The sequence below is a fragment of the Typopeltis vanoorti genome, chromosome 17 (assembly GCF_054136105.1).
Source record: "Typopeltis vanoorti isolate ZY-2024b chromosome 17, IOZ_Tvanoo_1.0, whole genome shotgun sequence".
In the NCBI taxonomy this organism is placed as follows: domain Eukaryota; kingdom Metazoa; phylum Arthropoda; class Arachnida; order Uropygi; family Thelyphonidae; genus Typopeltis; species Typopeltis vanoorti.
Window position 1 is genome coordinate 94472402 of NC_143565.1, and position 16760 is coordinate 94489161.

The 16760-nt window shown below is 35.3% G+C and overlaps 1 protein-coding gene across 4 annotated transcripts in view; it reads right to left on the reverse strand.

The window, feature by feature from the left end:
• Nucleotides 1-16760, reverse strand: part of Lpin (phosphatidate phosphatase LPIN) — a 443299-nt gene that overhangs the window by 71197 nt on the left and 355342 nt on the right. For all 4 annotated transcript variants that reach the window (XM_090407132.1, XM_090407133.1, XM_090407129.1 and 1 more), the window contains one exon: nt 7106-7223. In XM_090407132.1, the coding sequence (XP_090263258.1) occupies nt 7106-7223 (118 nt within the window). The remainder of the gene's footprint in view (nt 1-7105; nt 7224-16760) is intronic.

Below are 16760 nucleotides of genomic sequence, written 5' to 3' on the forward strand. Positions count from 1 at the left end.
TTGGACAGACAGGCAGATCAGCATCCATCCGCCTGGAGGAACACAAGTCGTACATCGTTAAACACAACTATGGCCATTCAGGCTTGGCTGACCATGTTTTGGACACCACCCACAGAGTATCATGGAAGAAAACCACCATGCTTCACCACAGCAAATTCAAAAAAGAGAGACTTTTCTTAGAAGCAGCAGCAGCTCTCAGAAACCAACCAAATCTTAACAAATACGGTTGCATTAAGCTTCCGAAGATTTGGGAAACACTCATCACCAGAGGTCCCACCTTACATTCCAGGCCACCTACTACCGCCCTTAGAGGGTGCTCCACCTAGATAGGACTTTAGTGTCACCCACGTGGTTGGGCTTAGTATTGTAAGTTTTTGTGTGCATGTTACATTAATTGTTTTTGTAATCCCCGTAGATGTCCTAGTGACTAGGACGAAATATAGGAGTATTAAATTCTAATTTAATTCTTTCTGAGTGTTGTAAAAAATCCATTCAACCTCCAACATAAGGTAAGAATAGGTGTTGTATTGACTGATTGGGTTCAGGTTGGAAAAGGATTTAGGCAAGGATGTTTACTTTCTCCTAACTTGTTTAATGTATATGCAGAGGACATCATGTGTGAAACATTGGATAAGCTAAAGACAGGAATTAGGATAGGTGGTAGATTGATCAGTAATCTAAGGTATGCTGATGATACCATACTCATCTGTAAGAACGAACGGAGAAAGTCAGCATTGAATACCTGGGATCCATTATTAATGTGAAGAATTGCTGTTCAGAAGATGTCAGATGAAGATCAGAAATGGCTAAAACAACAGTCAGAGACTTGTCTAAAATCTGGAAGGATTGATCTATTTCCATGGGAACAAAGTTGAGATTTTTGGATGCAGTTGTTTTTCCAACAGTAACTTATGGATGTGAGACTTGGAACCCAAGTCAGATAAGAAAAGAATAGCTGCTTTTGAGATGTGGCGTTACAGAAGGAAGGCTGTTGAGGATATCATATACTGAAGTCATACAAATGAATGGCTGTTAGAAAAGATCAGTAGAACTTTAAGGCTCCTTAAGAATATTGACAGAAGAAAGTTAAAATATTTTGGACACATTGAAAGGATGGAAGGAGGACTTCTCAGAACAGTAATAGAAGATAAAGTTCCTGGAAAAAGAGGAAAAGGGTAGACTATCAATGAACTGAATGGATGGTATGTGTGGAGTGACTGATCTTCAGAGAGTTGAAGCTGCCAGAAAAGCATATATGGCAAGGTTTAGTGTGGCACATCACCGAGCATCGGAGTGACCATATGGCATCTGTGGATGTCCAGTGAACATATAGATATGGGAGATAGCTGGCTTTGTGAAAGTTAGATCATGTCTTAGTAATTTACTGACTGCTATAACAGAGTGATGAACAATTGAGTTGGATAAAGGGAATGGCTACAAGATGATACTACTGGATTTTGAAAAGGAGTTTAACAGTATACCAAATGGAACTCTTACACAAATTGTAGCAAATGTGGATGGATATGAAGCTCACCATATCGATATGAGTACAGCTGAAGGGTACTTAACAAAGAGTACTATACGAAGGAGCAGAATCTAGTCTCTTTTATCACTGCTAAATAATTTGTACATTTACGGATTATGGGAAATGATGTGAAAGGAAATATTCAGTTGTCTATTGACAATGTAAAACTCTTTATTTAACTACTGATGCAATACTTAACAAAGTTAATCTAGGCAATGCAGAACTTGCAGAATGATTTAAATAGGCTAAATGGGCTAAAGATAAAGTTACTATTTGATGTAACTGTACTCTGGAAAACAGATGAAGTTAGGGATTCAGGAATGAGGCTTGGCAGATAGGGGATTGAAGTTCAGACAGCATACTGTAAAAGTGGCTAAGCAAGTTCATAGGACTGCTTGGTCATTGAAGGACCACTAAAAATGAGATAAGTAATCATTCCATTCATAAGGTTTGATATGGCCACATCTGAATTTCTGTGTGTGCACAGGTCTGTGCACCTGGTTTTTTTTTTTTTTTTTGGAGATGAGGAAGTGGCAGAGAGGATCCAGAGGCCAGTGATCAAGATGGTAAGTGATTGGTATAATCCACCCTACAAGGAAGACTGAGCATATATGGATAAACAGGAAATAATAGGAACATTAACTTACTAAAAGTATTTTTATAGGAGTGATACAGAGGAAATTTTTAAGCATTTGGCTAGAGAAGAACTGTTCATTTCTTGGAGAATAGTGAATGAGTGGAATGCATTACCATGGTCTAGCCAAAGTGGTACTCCAGCAGTACATGAAAGTTATTTAGGGGGTATAAGGCATTTTGTTTTTTATATTTTTATTACCTTTTTAATTTTATATTTTTGTTACAAATAAGTGCTGGTGGATTCTATAATTAATTTTTTAATAATTAAAAAATATAAAGGAAGTTTTAAACAAAATGTGTCTCTAGGCATATTTTGACTGACCTCCGTTAGGGTTGATGTCCTGATTGCATTCCAATCATGTGGTTCAAACTGTCTGCATTAAAAGTTTAATTTAAAATAGTTTGAACCTCACAGTTGGAACTATGGACTAAATTTTGGATATTATGGTATCAATCCTTAACTGTTTTAATACTTATGCATGCATTTAAACTTGTTTAGTCGTGTTTGAAGTTGTGGACATGTGCAGATAATACTCTTAATTAGCAGTTCTGTTTGGTTATTGACAAATTTGAAGTGCAGTCCAATAATAATTAACAGTAATTAATAGTAACTCTGTTTTGTATTTTTCAAATCCCTTAATATGAATCACTGGTTAAATCCCTAGAGGTTACAGAAAAGATTATGTCCCTGGATGGAATGAAGAGAGTGAACATCTCTACAGAGAGTTCCTGAAAAGTGAAGATCCTGAAATAGCAGATGAATTACTGCATAGCCTGAACTCATCTTGAAAAACAAAATGAATTGATACGGTTGAAAACCTTGACTTCAAACGATCAAGTAGAAAAGCTTGGAATGTTCTCCAACAACTATCCGCAACTAATCTACCTAAAAGAAAAAGCACAATCATCTCCCCTGAGAAAATAGCTAATCAAATCGTTAACATGTCAAGAGCACCTAGGGACTGTGAACATACCAAGAAAGTTAAGAAAGAGCTTTAAAAATAAATGCCCCTGCTTTCTCACAATATGCCTCAATCTTCACTATAGATGAAGTAAAAGCTGTCATAAAAGATATCAAAGCAGGCCCTCGACACTGCAAGGTAAAAGAGGGTATAAGGAAGATGAGATGAGAAGCAGGCAAGGCCCCAGACTTCGACGGTGTCCATCCTGAATTTCTGATTAATAGCGGGCCAAATACTATAAAATGGCTCTGTGAATTCTTTTCTGATATATTATTGACTGGCCGACTACCTAGCCAGTTTAAGAAGTCAAAAATAGTTGCTATTCTTAAACCTGGAAAACCACCCCAGGAGGCAAAAAGTTACAGACCTATTGCTTTATTGAGTTGCACCTATAAAATGTTAGAGCGCCTTCTGTACAACAGATTGTCTACACCAATTATGCAGCATGTCCCGATTGAGCAAGCTGGTTTTAGAGAAAAACGTGGTTGCTGTGATCAAGTGCTCACTTTAACATCATACATAGAAGCTGGATTTCTGAAGCAAGAAAAAACATCAGCTGTCTTCTTGGACCTAACAGCAGCCTATGATACAGTATGGCGTGAAGGTCTTATATACAAATTTCTTAGCATTGTCCCATGTAAACGGACTGCACACTTAATTTCCTCCATGCTCACTGAACGTTTCTTTCAAGTTATATTAGGAAATAAAATGTCCCGACAACGAAAACTTAATAATGGTCTTCCACAAGGGTCAGTATTGGCACCCTTACTTTATAACCTATACACATATGACTTGCCTGCTACCATCTCACGCAAGTTCTGTTATGCTGATGACACTGCAATTGCCATTCGACACAAAAACATGAGTCAGGCTGAAGACGTACTTACAAAAGATCTGAAAACTATAGGTGAATATTATAAAAAATGGAGGCTCCAACTCAATCCAGACAAAACAGAAGAATCAAGCTTTCACCTTAATAATCACATGGCAGATGTCACTTTACATATCTTCTTTGAAGGATGTTTACTACGCCACAATAAGTTTCCAAAGTACTTGGGCATTACCCTGGACAGCACGCTCTCTTACAAGCAACACCTAAAAAACGTTTCTGCTAAGTTAAGAACCCATAACAACATAATACAAAAACTAATAGGCACGACATGGGGAGCAACAGCCGATAATCTGCGGATTACTGCTCTTGGTCTAATTTTCTCTGTTGCTGAATATTGCTCACCAGTGTGGCTAAATAGCACACATGTTAAACTTGTTGATAGCCAACTAAATAATACAATGAGACTGATTTCTGGCACAATTAAATCAACGCCCACACACTGGCTTCCAGCTCTTAGTAACATTGTTCCACCGAATCTGCGCAGGACTAAGGCTCTCTTACATGAGTATAAGAAAATCTTGGAGAACACAGCCCTACCAGTACATTTAGATCTCCCAGACTTAAGTGTACACACACTGGCTTCCAGCTCTTAGTAACATTGTTCCACCGAATCTGCGCAGGACTAAGGCTCTCTTACATGAGTATAAGAAAATCTTGGAGAACACAGCCCTACCAGTACATTTAGATCTCCCAGACTTAAGTGTACGACGATTGAGATCATGACATCCACCACTACAATTAGCCCAACTACTACTACATTCTAACTTTGACTTGAAGCAAAAGTGGCAAGAACAGTGGGAGAGCCATACAGATGACATCACAAAATTTTCTCTCAATGAATTACAAGAAAGTTTTGATGCTTGCTCACACCTCCCACAAAAATCCTGGACTCAGCTTAATAGAATACAAACCGGTCATGGTGTATGTGCGGACATGCTTTTTAAATGGGGTAAACGACCATCCCCGCATTGTGATTGTGGAGCTCAGAGACAAACTGTGAACCATATTGTGACTCAGTGTTATCTCAGAGCATATTCAGGAGACAAATTGGACTTTTTAAGTGCTACACCCTTGAAGCAAAAGTGGCAAGAACAGTGGAAGAGCCATACAGATGACATCACAAAATTTTCTCTCAATGAATTACAAGAAAGTTTTGATGCTTGCTCACACCTCCCACGAAAATCCTGGACTCAGCTTAATAGAATACGAACCGGTCATGGTGTATGTGCGGACATGCTTTTTAAATGGGGTAAACGACCATCCCCGCATTGTAATTGTGGTGCTCAGAGACAAACTGTGAACCATATTGTGACTCAGTGTTATCTCAGAGCATATTCAGGAGACAAATTGGACTTTTTAAGTGCTACACCCGAAGCTATGAACTATCTGACCAATATGGATGTAACCTTTTAATTTTATTGGTTTTTAAAATGACTTTTGACTTTTAATTTTATATGTTATTAAAATGTATTGTACTGCATGTTTTGATATTCATGCCATACGAATAAATAAATAACTGGTTAAAAACAGGATGTTTGAAGCACACCATAGAAATGGTGAAGGAAATTAAAACGATTTTAGTAATTGTCAGAAAAAACATGTTGATGCATTAGGATCAAATATTTATAATGAAAGCAGTGAGTGAGAGACAATTTATTATAAATGCAAATGTTAATAATCAAATACCTTTATAATTATTCATGTTTGAATCAAATATTATTATTACAACTTTTCCCAAGTTGTATCTGTCTGAAATGAGGTATGCATTGGGGTTGCTAAAATTTCAAAAGGGATATGTGAACATTGAAAGTTTGGGAAACACTGGTCTAGTGTGAATACTTTATAATGAATGTGTTCATGGAGAAATATGATGGATATTGGGTGCAGAGTGTAAGTCTCCTGTAATGAGTCTTCAGACTCTGTAGAAATTCCCATGATTAATAATACAAATTTCAAGCCATATCATTTATGTTACCTCAAAAATCATTTGTGCCTACTAACACAATCACATAACATTTCTTTCCTCCTATTCTCTAGAGCAGGAGTCGGCAACCTTTTCAGACATGCGGGCCACATTTTTCAACTTATATTTTAATAATCAAGCCGCAAGAGTTTACTTAAAAGAAAATAGTGAGTGAAAAAAATACTTAATATTTATGATTTATCCATTCATCATTAAACCTTCTTCCTTCATCTGCAATTTTGCATTTTCTTGAACCCATTTTTGCAATTAATTTTTAACAAATATATAACCTCTGAAAATACCAGTTGATGTTATTGAATTATATTAAAAGACGGACCAGGGAACGTGACTGCAAAAGTGCACCCAAATCTTGGTTGTCATCAGATGAAGTCACTTTGTTATCCCCACTCATGATGACTCGCGCAAAGTTGCACGTCGATATTATCACAAAGTATAGGTATAAAATTATTTTTAATTTATTATTCATTATAAAATGTATTATTTAAATAATTCAACATACTGGACACATGCCATGTAAATATGGTCAACTTTTTATGGGCTGCCAAAAATGCACGTTTGGGCTGCATGCAGCCTGCCGGTTGCCAACTCCTGCTCTAGAGTATAAGCTACACTTTACAATGTTCTTCAATACAAAAACACTTTCAATATTCACTTATTTCATATTCCTCACAATACAAAACAGTACCATTCTTTTCTGCTATGCAATGTCTCAAATGTTCATGAACCTTAGTCTTTACATTCATGTTCCTTTCTACAATTTCTTTGCTTCCATGCTTCCATTTCCTAATCTCTTCTAGAATTATCCAATTCCACCTTAAACATTCTAATTTCATTTACTTCACTTTCATTCCTTCCTATATCTATCACCTGTATTCCTGCATTTTATTCATTATTCTCATCCATTCAAAATAGCTTTTCAATTCTTTGTTATTTAAAAAAAAATTAAAAGAATTATTTCTTCAAAGCTTTTTTTTTTTTACAATATAAAGAAACTAAAAAATTATTAGTGACAGTTAATGGCCATACTATACATTAATGAAACTGAAATATATATATATATATATATATTAATGAAATACATGCACTATTATTATTTTACAACTTACATTGATTTTGTTTCCAAACCCACCATATAGAGGATTTGGTGAACCATTAGGGTATAGAGCTTGGATATCTTTCAAACAACTGATTTTGAATTCTTCTGGCTTCTTCTCAATTACCTCTCTGTAAGAATTCAAAATTTATAGAAGAGAATTTTATTTTTGTATACTTGCAAAGGCAGGCTGGGGACAAAAAGTAGTATATGTACTGTTTTAGGGGATACTACTATATAAAAGAAAGGGAACACTAGTCTTTTTGCACTGTCAAGCAACTCCAATATTCCAATAGACCAGTATTCCAATCGTTGCATGCAAAGCAGGTATAAGAAAACAATCAGTTATAATGATTACAGCTGAAATGACAATTACATCAAAGCAAATATTATAATATGGACACCTCTATGGAGTCTGAAGACTCATCGCAGGAGACCCAATCTATCATACCTCTCCTTGAACCCATTAACAGACAACACTCAAAATTGACTCTGGCAATCCATTTCACTCATTCACAACTCTCCAAGCAAAAAATCTAATCCACAAACCACACCTTTATTCAACTTCCAGGGATTCCTGGTCCCTCTAGCCTAGCGACGTGCTCAAACATTTCCCCCTGCATCTATCCTATAAAAGCAAATTAAATATTTCTATCAACCAACTTCTGCAATCCACACACCTTCAATCTATCCTCATAAAGAACATTCCACAGGCCACTCACCATCTTGGTCACTTGACTTTGAATCCTCTCCACTGCTTCCTCATCCCCAAGAAACCCAAGGGCCCAGACTTGACCACAGTAATCTAGATATGGGCATATCAAGGAATAACAACTTCCTTATCTCTACTTGTTAATGTGTTCTTCAAACGCCAAGTAATCTTATGGGCTACCTTAGCAACCTTTGCAATATGTCCTCTAAACTTTAACTGTCTACCACCACTCCTAAATCTCTAGTTTAATCTATTTCCTGGAGTACAATGCCATGTGATACATGGCTTGTAATCTATTTATCCCAAAATGCATAACTTTATATTTCTCAACATTAAACTGACACACATTAATTTTCGCCCATAATGACAGCCTATTTAAATTGTCCCGAAATCTCCACATTGCCTTGATTAACTTTACTTTACCTAATTTTGCATCACAACAAACAACTGAATATTTCCTTTCAGATTATTTCCTCTGTCATTTATATAAAAATTACACAGCAATGGTACAGCACTGAACCTTGTGGCACACCAATAGTCACTCGTTTTAGCCTAGATTCTGAAGCTACAAATACCACTTTTTGATATCTGTTAGCAGCCACCCTCTTATCCACTTACCAGTGTCATAACCATTCCCATTTGTTTTAATTTGTATAACAGAGTTCCATGTGGTATTCTGTCAAATGTCTTGGCAAAATCATTGTGTAGCCATTTTCCTTTATCCAACTCAGCTGTTACTGTATTATAGAAAGTTAGTAAATTACTAAGGCATCACCGCCACTTCACAAAACCATGTTAACCTTTATACAGTATGACATTTTTTATCTATCCATTTATGAATTCTCTTTTTTACCAATATTTCTAGCACTTTTACCACTACACCTGAGATTGGTCTATAATTTGCTACTGCCATCTTAGAACCTCACTTATACAGGGGAATCATTTTGTCCTCTTTCCATTTCCTCGGAACTCTACCAGAGCTGAGATTTAAATTAAAGAACCTAGTCAAAGGCATTGCCAGTTCCCTTGCACATTCTCACAAAACCCTAGCTGATATTCCATCTAATCCCACAGCTGTATTCACATTGAGATTCTGCAATGTCCTAAGAATGTCCAATTCATCCACCTTTGTTCCCACATTAGTGTCCCTCAGTAATTCAAGTACTTTATCCACTTCTCTCTTCATGACCATCATCACTAATTAAGGTTAATCTTCCATAGTCATTCTTCCTCTTACTTGCCACATAACAAAAGAACTCTTTGGAATTTCCTTTGGCCTGCTTGGCTAGATTCTTCTTATAATCTGATTTTGCCTTTCTTGCCTGAGACTTGTACTGTTCATGGGTTTGGTGGTCACCTTTCTCTTTATATACCCTCCACAGCATTTTCTTCTTTTGAAGCTCATGCTTAATGATATTACTTTTTAATGATATTACTTAATGATTATTACTCCATCTAACTCCTACCTGATTAACCCATCTTACCCTAGGCATACAATTTAATACTGCTTCCTCTAGATGACCCTTAACTATATCCCATGCACTACTAATATCCTTACCCTGCAGTGTTTTATGCCATAGTTCAGATTTAAGCTTCTTCCTAAGCATGTCATATTCTCTTGCCTTGTAGTTCAGCAAATACCCCAGCTTGATAGAATTTTCCTCATGTTTTACAATCTCCCAAGACAAGACTGCATTCTCATTTTTACTAATTGGAAGCAATGTTGTCACCTTGGTTATGGATAGCTTTTCTGATCCTATAACAAGGTCCAATATTCTCCCACGCTTAGTCCCCCTCCATCACATGTCGCCTTAAGTAATTATCTCTCAGGAGGGTATAAATTTTATTTCCTTCCTGCCATGTGATCTTCCTTCCTTCCAGCCTATATCTCTATAGTTGAAATCCCCCATAATAATCACTCTAGACATGTACTCATTGTACTAATTTGGTGATGCATATCTTCCAGATCATCGGTGGAACTTCCTGGTCTATAGCAACAACCAATTGTATATTTTGTCTTACTGACCTTAATCTCATACTAGATTGCTTCAAATGAACAGCCACCCTCCTACTTGTCTCCTATTCTTTTTGGTTGCAATTCATCTGCTATCATCAGCAATACCCCCCCCCCCCCCATCTTATCTTATCTTCTCTATCCTTTCTGAAAATACTAAACCCTTCACATTCAATCCCTGTAACTACAGCTGCTGTTAGCCAAGTCTCACTAATGCCTATAACATTTGGCAAGATCACATTAACCAATGCCAAAAACTCCTCCCTCTTGTTCCTGATAGTTCTGGCATTAGTATATAGAAACTGCAGATCCATTCAGTCCACCAGCCACCTCTACTCTCTGCACTAACTACACTATTCAATATTTTTGCTTGAGATACTAGATTCTGTACTTGTTGGCCGTTTTTACACTTATTTGCTCCATGGGTGCCTTTATACATGCTTGTCTGCATCTCCTCTCATTTCTTTAATTTTCCTGCCTTTGCTCTTCCACCCTCTCTCTCTCTCTCTCTCTCTCAGTGAATAAAATTCTCTCTAGACAGCTAACTATGAATCCATTTACGTGCAATCTGTCAACATTGTACAAAATTCTCCCATCAATCAAACTCAACATCATTCCTTCTGCACAATCCGTGCATTGATTCATTAGCTATCAATGCCTTCCTTTTCAGTTCACCTCTATCATAGCAGACTCACAAACCTCACTCCTGTTTTTCACTTCTTCCAAAAACTCTTTCATATTTTCCCCTGATACAATACTTCTCACCTCTCAAGTCATTGGTTTCAGCGAAATCAATACATTTTTTTCACCTTCCCTTTCTGCATTTCGACATTACTAATATTCTCACCAGAGAAACAAGATTTTGTAGTACTTTTATCAAGTACTCCCTTTATCACAGAATTACTGTAAAAATTATCTGCTTATGCTCCTTCTCTCATTTATTCATACATTTTTCTCTGTATAATTTCATGGCATCTTTAATTTATGTGTAATTTTTATATTTTTTTTTCTGTTCATAATGAAGAGTGAATTTATATAAATTATCTTTGAGCAACAAATCAATAGGAAAGACAATAAAAATCCATGAAACTTTAAAAAAATACAGAGCACTCAGCTGTAGAAGAGTGCAGACTTACTTTTCTAATGAAGTCAGTCAAATGATCTGGTCCCTAACTTGTCTTTGCAAGATAGCTAAGTGGAAAAAGTCATTTTTTTTTTTTTTTTTTAAAGAATGGTGTGAAAAAGCTTTTATTGTTGGAAGTTTTCCCACTTGGTTATACTATAAATTAAAGATACCAAGAAATTATATACTTGGTTTAATCCTTTATCCAAGTGTAAGCAAACAAAGTTTGCACCTGCAGTATTTTCAGGACTGGGGCAACTTGCATACAGAAGCTAATGACTTCACATCACTTGCTTTAGTATTCCATAATACAAGCACATATCCTTACAGACATGTATAATGCTATGCATCATGGGAAGGGTCACTACCCAGAATGGTTTCGACCTTCATTGAGGTCTCATCAGTGGGAGCCAGACCCAGAAGTGATACTAAGGTTTGTATCAACCTTAGTACTTCAGGTGCAAACTTTGTTTACTTACACTTGGTATCTTTAATTTATAGTATAACCAAGTGGAAAAACTTCCAACAACTATCTCTAATCTAAGAGTATTTTAATAATATGGTATGGCACTTTTTGCTACTCTTATATGAAAATATGACTTCTGCATTACTTCAACCTTAGTATCACCTCTGGGTCTGGCTCCCACTGATGAGACCTCAATAAAGGTCAAAATTGGTCTGGGTAGTGACCTTTCCCATAATGTACAGCATTATACATACCCATAAGAATATGTGCTTTGCATTATGAGATACTAAAGCAAGTGATGTGAAGTCATTAGCTTCTATATATGAGTTGCCCCAGTCCTGAAAATACTGCAGATGCAAACTTTGTTTGCTTACACTTGGATAAAGGATTAAACCAAGTATATAATTTCTTGGCATCTTTAATTTATAGAAAACGCTTTTATGTTATGTAAAATGTTCAAGTATATTACTACACTATGGTAATTCATGTTGTGAAGTATGAAAACAAGATCAGGCCAATACTATATTATAATTGCATACCTACTCAAGGTTAAAGAAAGTGTTATCAAAATATGATATATAGACCATCTACATGTGTCACAGATCTATTACAGTATTTAATTAAATTATGCAGATTTTAACTTTTGTGCTTATGTTTCATTCATTAATGCAACTATATATAAAAAAAAGCACAATGAATTTTTTTAAAATAATAGATTGTCTATTACTTATGTTGATGTGTGTATTGTATTGTAGATACATGTATGTAGGTTAATACTAAACTAAATTAATGCATGGATTTTGTTATAAATTTATTTAATGGAAATGGTAATTGTAATTTACTTTAAATGTATTTATAGTATGAAAAACTCGCTCATGTGAGATTCTGTTTCAAGTCAAGTGCTTGTTGGATCATGAATGAGAAAATTTCCTTAAAGAAATAATTTATTCAGGATTCAACAAGTTTTAGCTAAACAACAACGAAAATGCTTGTACATAGGTAAAGATACAAATTGTTTAATGAATTATATGCTAGTACTATTTTATGTAATATTACTTAAGGGTAAACGATGTCAATTTTGTAAGAATTTATAATGGAGAAGTATTCTTTGTAAGATATATGTTAAGGCACGTAACAGAAGTTCAAAGTCCAATAACGAAAACTTTGGGTGAATTGCGTAGCCTACAGCAAATTGTTTATGTGCAAAACAGCACGCGCTCTATATTTTCCAGGAGGACGCGAATAGAATATATGACACGTGCACAAAAGAGGGTGCTGAGGGTAGAAGGTATAAAAGTGTTTGCCCCCCATTTGAGAGGCTTTTTTCTACTTGAGGTCTGTAGTCTATTAAGGAATTTCTTGTGGAGTCGGAGAGAGTTCGAGTTCGGGATCGTATCGATAGTGCGTAGCTATTCTCTGCCATCAGTTCAGGATGTCGTATGGAAGGAACAGACGAGGAGACAATCGGTAGCTTTCCGAGTAAGCTTGAAGGAACTGGCCGCAATATACATCCACGTGGATCGGTCCGAGCCATGATGTTTCTAGTCCACGATGGGAAAGAAAGGCAGAACAATAGTCCAAGCCTAGACTGTGAGACAATCGTCTAGAACAGGGGTCGGCAACCTGCGGGCTCTGGAGCCACATGCGGCTTTTTGAATGAATAATTACGGCTCTTTTCATTATTAAACAATCTATTTTTGAATAATGCAAAATTAATGTTATTTATTAAATTAGAAACTAAAAACCCTAAATTTAGCATTTGCAATAAATTAAGGACATTTTACATTAAGTCAAGGATATTTTACAATTGAAAATAGTACATGCGATGCTGAAAAATTTAATACTTTCATTTTGAACTCTTTGAAATCATACGCGATAATCCTTCTTTACATTCTATTTTACAAAAATTCTACTTTATGGTGGATACGACTTCCCATTTAAACACACTAAATAAGAAACTACAGGGAAAGAGAAATACAGCCGTTTTGCTTTTAGAAGTGATTTCGTTTGAACAAAAATTATATTTGTGTGCGACAGACTAAGAGAAAGGCACATTATTACATTTTCCTACGTTGAAGAAATATCAACAAGAACAAGCTGATAATAATTTCATAAATTTAACCTTTTTCAAAGAAATTGTGGTAAATATGTGATCTGAATTTAATGGGAGATTTGAGGAGTTTAGAAAGAGCAAGGCAACTATGTCGTTTTTATTGCGACCACTTGAAATTAATCCTGCCGAATTAAATTTTTCACCTTCTGCTGGAATCGACGAGGCTGCATTTCAACTTCAGTTAGAGGACCTGAAAACCCAGGATTTGTGGGATTCAAAGTTTAGAAATCTTAAAGCTGACCTGGAGGAGTTGGAAAGACAAAAATCTACCGTTGCAATACAAAAAAAATGGTCTGAAATAGATCTTAAAAAGCAAGATCAGATTGTATTTGACACGAAACTGTTTACTGGACACTTACATTCGGTGATTTCAAACATACGAATTTGGACTTCTATCGATTTTCAGAATGACATATTTCTGTGAGCAAATATTTTCTAATATGAATTTTATTAAAAGTAAGTTGAGAAACCTACTAAACAACACGAATCTTTTGTCATGTTTGAAAATGAAAATTACGGCGTATTTGGCGCATATTGAGAAACTATTCCAAGAAGTTCAACAGCAAAAGTCGCACTAAGAAGATATTTTAAATTAAAAAAAAAAATTAAAGAAATAGGTATGTTATTGGATTTTATACATATGTTTTTGTAAGGAGGAGCAAATCTTTGTTTCATTATTTAATATTTAAAAATATCATACAATTTCGTATGACATGCCACCGCTGTGTTTTACAAGTATGATAACATGTTACTGTAAAAAAAAAAAACTGAACAAATAATTTAATTATAATATTTTTCAATGTAGTTTCTAAATTTAAAGCAGTGACGAGCAATTAAATAGTAAATGAAATGCTTGGTTCGATCCACATAAAGAATATTTTCTTTTTCTTTGATAAGAAAGTATTAATTTATTTTCCATTATTTAGGTATATTTTAATTTTTTAACCTGCACAAATAAATCCACATGTAAAAATCAACATTGATAAAATAGATTTTTAATTAAAATATACTAATTCTGCCACACAAAACGAACACCGTGGACCACACAAAACACCTGAGAGGGCCGCATGCAACCCATGGACCATTGGTTGCTCATCACTGCATGCGGCTCCCTAAATTTTTTTTAACAGATATAATTTTAAAAATGGCTCTTCAATCCAAAAAGGTTGCCGACCCCTGGTCTAGAAGAAGACCGGACATTCCGTGGGACGAAGTAAAAATAAGATGACAGAATGAATATACTTCCAGAAATATGGTAATGTTAATACCTTTTGTAATTCTTTGTTAAGAAAGAGAGGAATATTGTAATATAGAAGAAAAGAGATGTTATGTTTTAGAACTCTATACTTGTAGGAAGAAGGACTATAGTGAATATTAGATAGCAGTGTCATAAATCTCAAGGTTATTTCTCAAGTATTTATATGAATGAATTGCAGTATGAATTGTTGTGAGTAATGATCTATAAAGTTACCGATGTGATTGTTTTGAGAGTATATGTAGACTAGTAAGGATATTTAACTTTATAACTTAGGATACCTCCATTCCAATTGAGTATATTCTTGTAAATGTGTGATCTTAGGAATTTAAAAAAATGTATTTTAAATATCTTAACCTGTTTTGTGCCTTGAATTGAATCCAATGCACCGCTTGCTAATATCTGAATTTGAGCGGGAAAGAATTATATGACAGAGACCACAACTGCAAACTTAAGTATTTTAAGAGAGATAGATAAAATTGAGATAAAGAATAATTACTAGATTGATTTACTTTATATTTTCTGAGGGTTACTCCTTGGTTAAAAGGAATTTCTAACCTAGGGATCTGGCTGGCACAGCTTGATCAAATAAATATTGCCAGAACCTGATTAGGAGGTAACTCCAGACCGTTACTGCTGAGGATCAGACTCTATTCAGCAGTCTACCCTTTGCTAATTTATTTAATATACTTAATCATTCTAAGAATCGGCCAATTGTGTGGATAGATTTTACAGTAAATGCGAGAGTGCAGTGTTATGATAGTTTCATGAGTATAGACCATAGAAGTATATAGTAAAAGTGATAACACTACACAGTGACAATCTAAGATAAGTGAGACTATTCTGCTATCATCTTCAAACATTGAAGGCAACTATCATATGGAATGTAGTAGGATTCAAATAAATTGTCAAAAAGAAAATGTTTTGAGGATTAAAGCAAAACATAGCTGTACACAAACTCAACAATAAATAAGAAATATTCCAAAATTAACTAAACAAAAGATCTAAAAATCTAAAGATCCAGCAGAAAGTAATGGCATTATTATCCAAAACCATTTGCAATACTCGCATGAAATAGCCAATTCCATAAAACAGAAACAGGACAAAATTTCTGAAGAAATAAAACAAGCTGATAACCTAACAAATAAAACAGAATACACTAAATTGTTCAAAGCAATCAGAAAACATATCAATGAAGAAATAAGTAAATTCAATTGTAACTCATACAATAAACATGCAAAGACATCAAAGGTCATACTGCACCAGGACACAGGTCATAGCAGTATATATGGTAATTGGTTAGTAGAACAATCACAAACATCCATGCCTTTGGCAGGATTCGAACCTGGCAGCCTCTTGACTGAAGAGCGGATATGCTAACCACTCAGATGTGATGGACACTTGCTGAAGGATTAAAATTTTTTTTCTGTAATCCTCCTCCCATCCCCCATTGGATATGATGATCTGGATCTGTAGAATAGTCTGCCATCCTGGAACAACTGTAGTGTAGATGAAGGAGAACATTATTATTATTATTATTATTTCCCAAGACCTCATGGAGTCAAAGACTCATCTGGGAACAATTTCCTATGTTCTTCTAGACAGATATTGGGGTTCTTATCTGTCTAAAGTATTTAAGCTTGCAGTAGCAAGGGATACTGCAGACATCAGGATGGTCCATATGGTGGAAATGATCGTTAGGTAAGTGGATAATGGTAGTCTATTTTGGTCTCTATGCTATGCTTCTTAAGAATGTGTGTAATTTTTTCTGAGGTATCCTGGATGTAGGAAATAGCAATGAATTTGTGTGTGTGTATGCACGTGCAGGGGGGGGGATGGGAAAATAGCTCTATTCTAAAACTCAGAATAATTTCAGAAGACAGCTTAACAACAGATTGTAGATTGCAAAGAAATAGTCTGGTATAAGAAGTACATGCTTTAATGGACACAACAATAATATTGTAATTCTTGTAGAGAGGCTTATA